General features: G+C 28.9%; 1 protein-coding gene across 1 annotated transcript in view; it reads left to right on the top strand.

Moving 5' to 3' along the window:
* LOC104754182 (calcineurin B-like protein 8) overlaps positions 1-775 on the top strand; it is a gene marked incomplete at its 3' end in the record, with an annotated part of 2,958 nt that overhangs the window by 1,438 nt on the left and 745 nt on the right. Inside the window, exons 2-4 of the mRNA XM_019237884.1 lie at positions 13-152; positions 347-429; positions 574-633. Of these exons, the coding sequence (XP_019093429.1) occupies positions 62-152; positions 347-429; positions 574-633 (234 nt within the window). The remainder of the gene's footprint in view (positions 1-12; positions 153-346; positions 430-573; positions 634-775) is intronic.

The following is a 775-nucleotide window of genomic DNA, read 5'->3' as shown; positions in this document are numbered from 1 at the left end:
TTATTTTAGCAGAACAATAAATTGTAATTCTATTACGTACCAAACCAAAAGTTATTGAAAAATGTTGGCATTCGTGAAATGCTTCTCGTTGAAGCGAACAAAGCATCCTCGTGGATATGAGGATCCTCATGTTCTTGCATCCGAAACTCCCTGTAAGTCAAACAAAAATTAACCTCACAAAATTCTCTTAATTTGAATTTTTTTAAAAAACTCATTAATTAAGAAAAGATAAAGACTATTTAATAGAGAGAGACACACACAAGACATAACAAGGATTAACGACTATGAGCTGTAAAATAAATCTATATATGAAGCAATATATAAATAATATGATTTATCTATGCAGTTACGGTGAATGAGATAGAGGCTTTACACAATTTGTTCAAGAAGCTTAGTACATCCATTATCGATGATGGTCTTATCCATAAGGTAATTACATTTGTTTTCTTGATGGTTCTTTTTAAAAAAAAATTATAGAAAGCTAGTAGATTAAATAAAACAAATCATACTTTTAATTTGGGATTTAATTTGCATCTTAATTAAACGAACTAATAATTAATATTTGATGAGCAGGAAGAGCTTCTTTTGGCTTTGTTCAGAAACAGCAGTATGCAAAATCTATTTGCGGACAGGGTTCGTATATCTATTCCATATATACTTGCATCCTTAACATTTTTAATTTTGGTTTGTTATATTTCCTTGGTTAGTTATTGGAGGATCGGAGTACTTTACTTTCAATGTATTATGTAACGACAAGTTTAAAAAAAAAAAAAAA

This window comes from Camelina sativa, chromosome 16 (genome assembly GCF_000633955.1).
Source record: "Camelina sativa cultivar DH55 chromosome 16, Cs, whole genome shotgun sequence".
Classification (NCBI taxonomy): Eukaryota; Viridiplantae; Streptophyta; class Magnoliopsida; order Brassicales; family Brassicaceae; genus Camelina; species Camelina sativa.
This window is presented reverse-complemented; position numbering and strand designations above follow the sequence as displayed.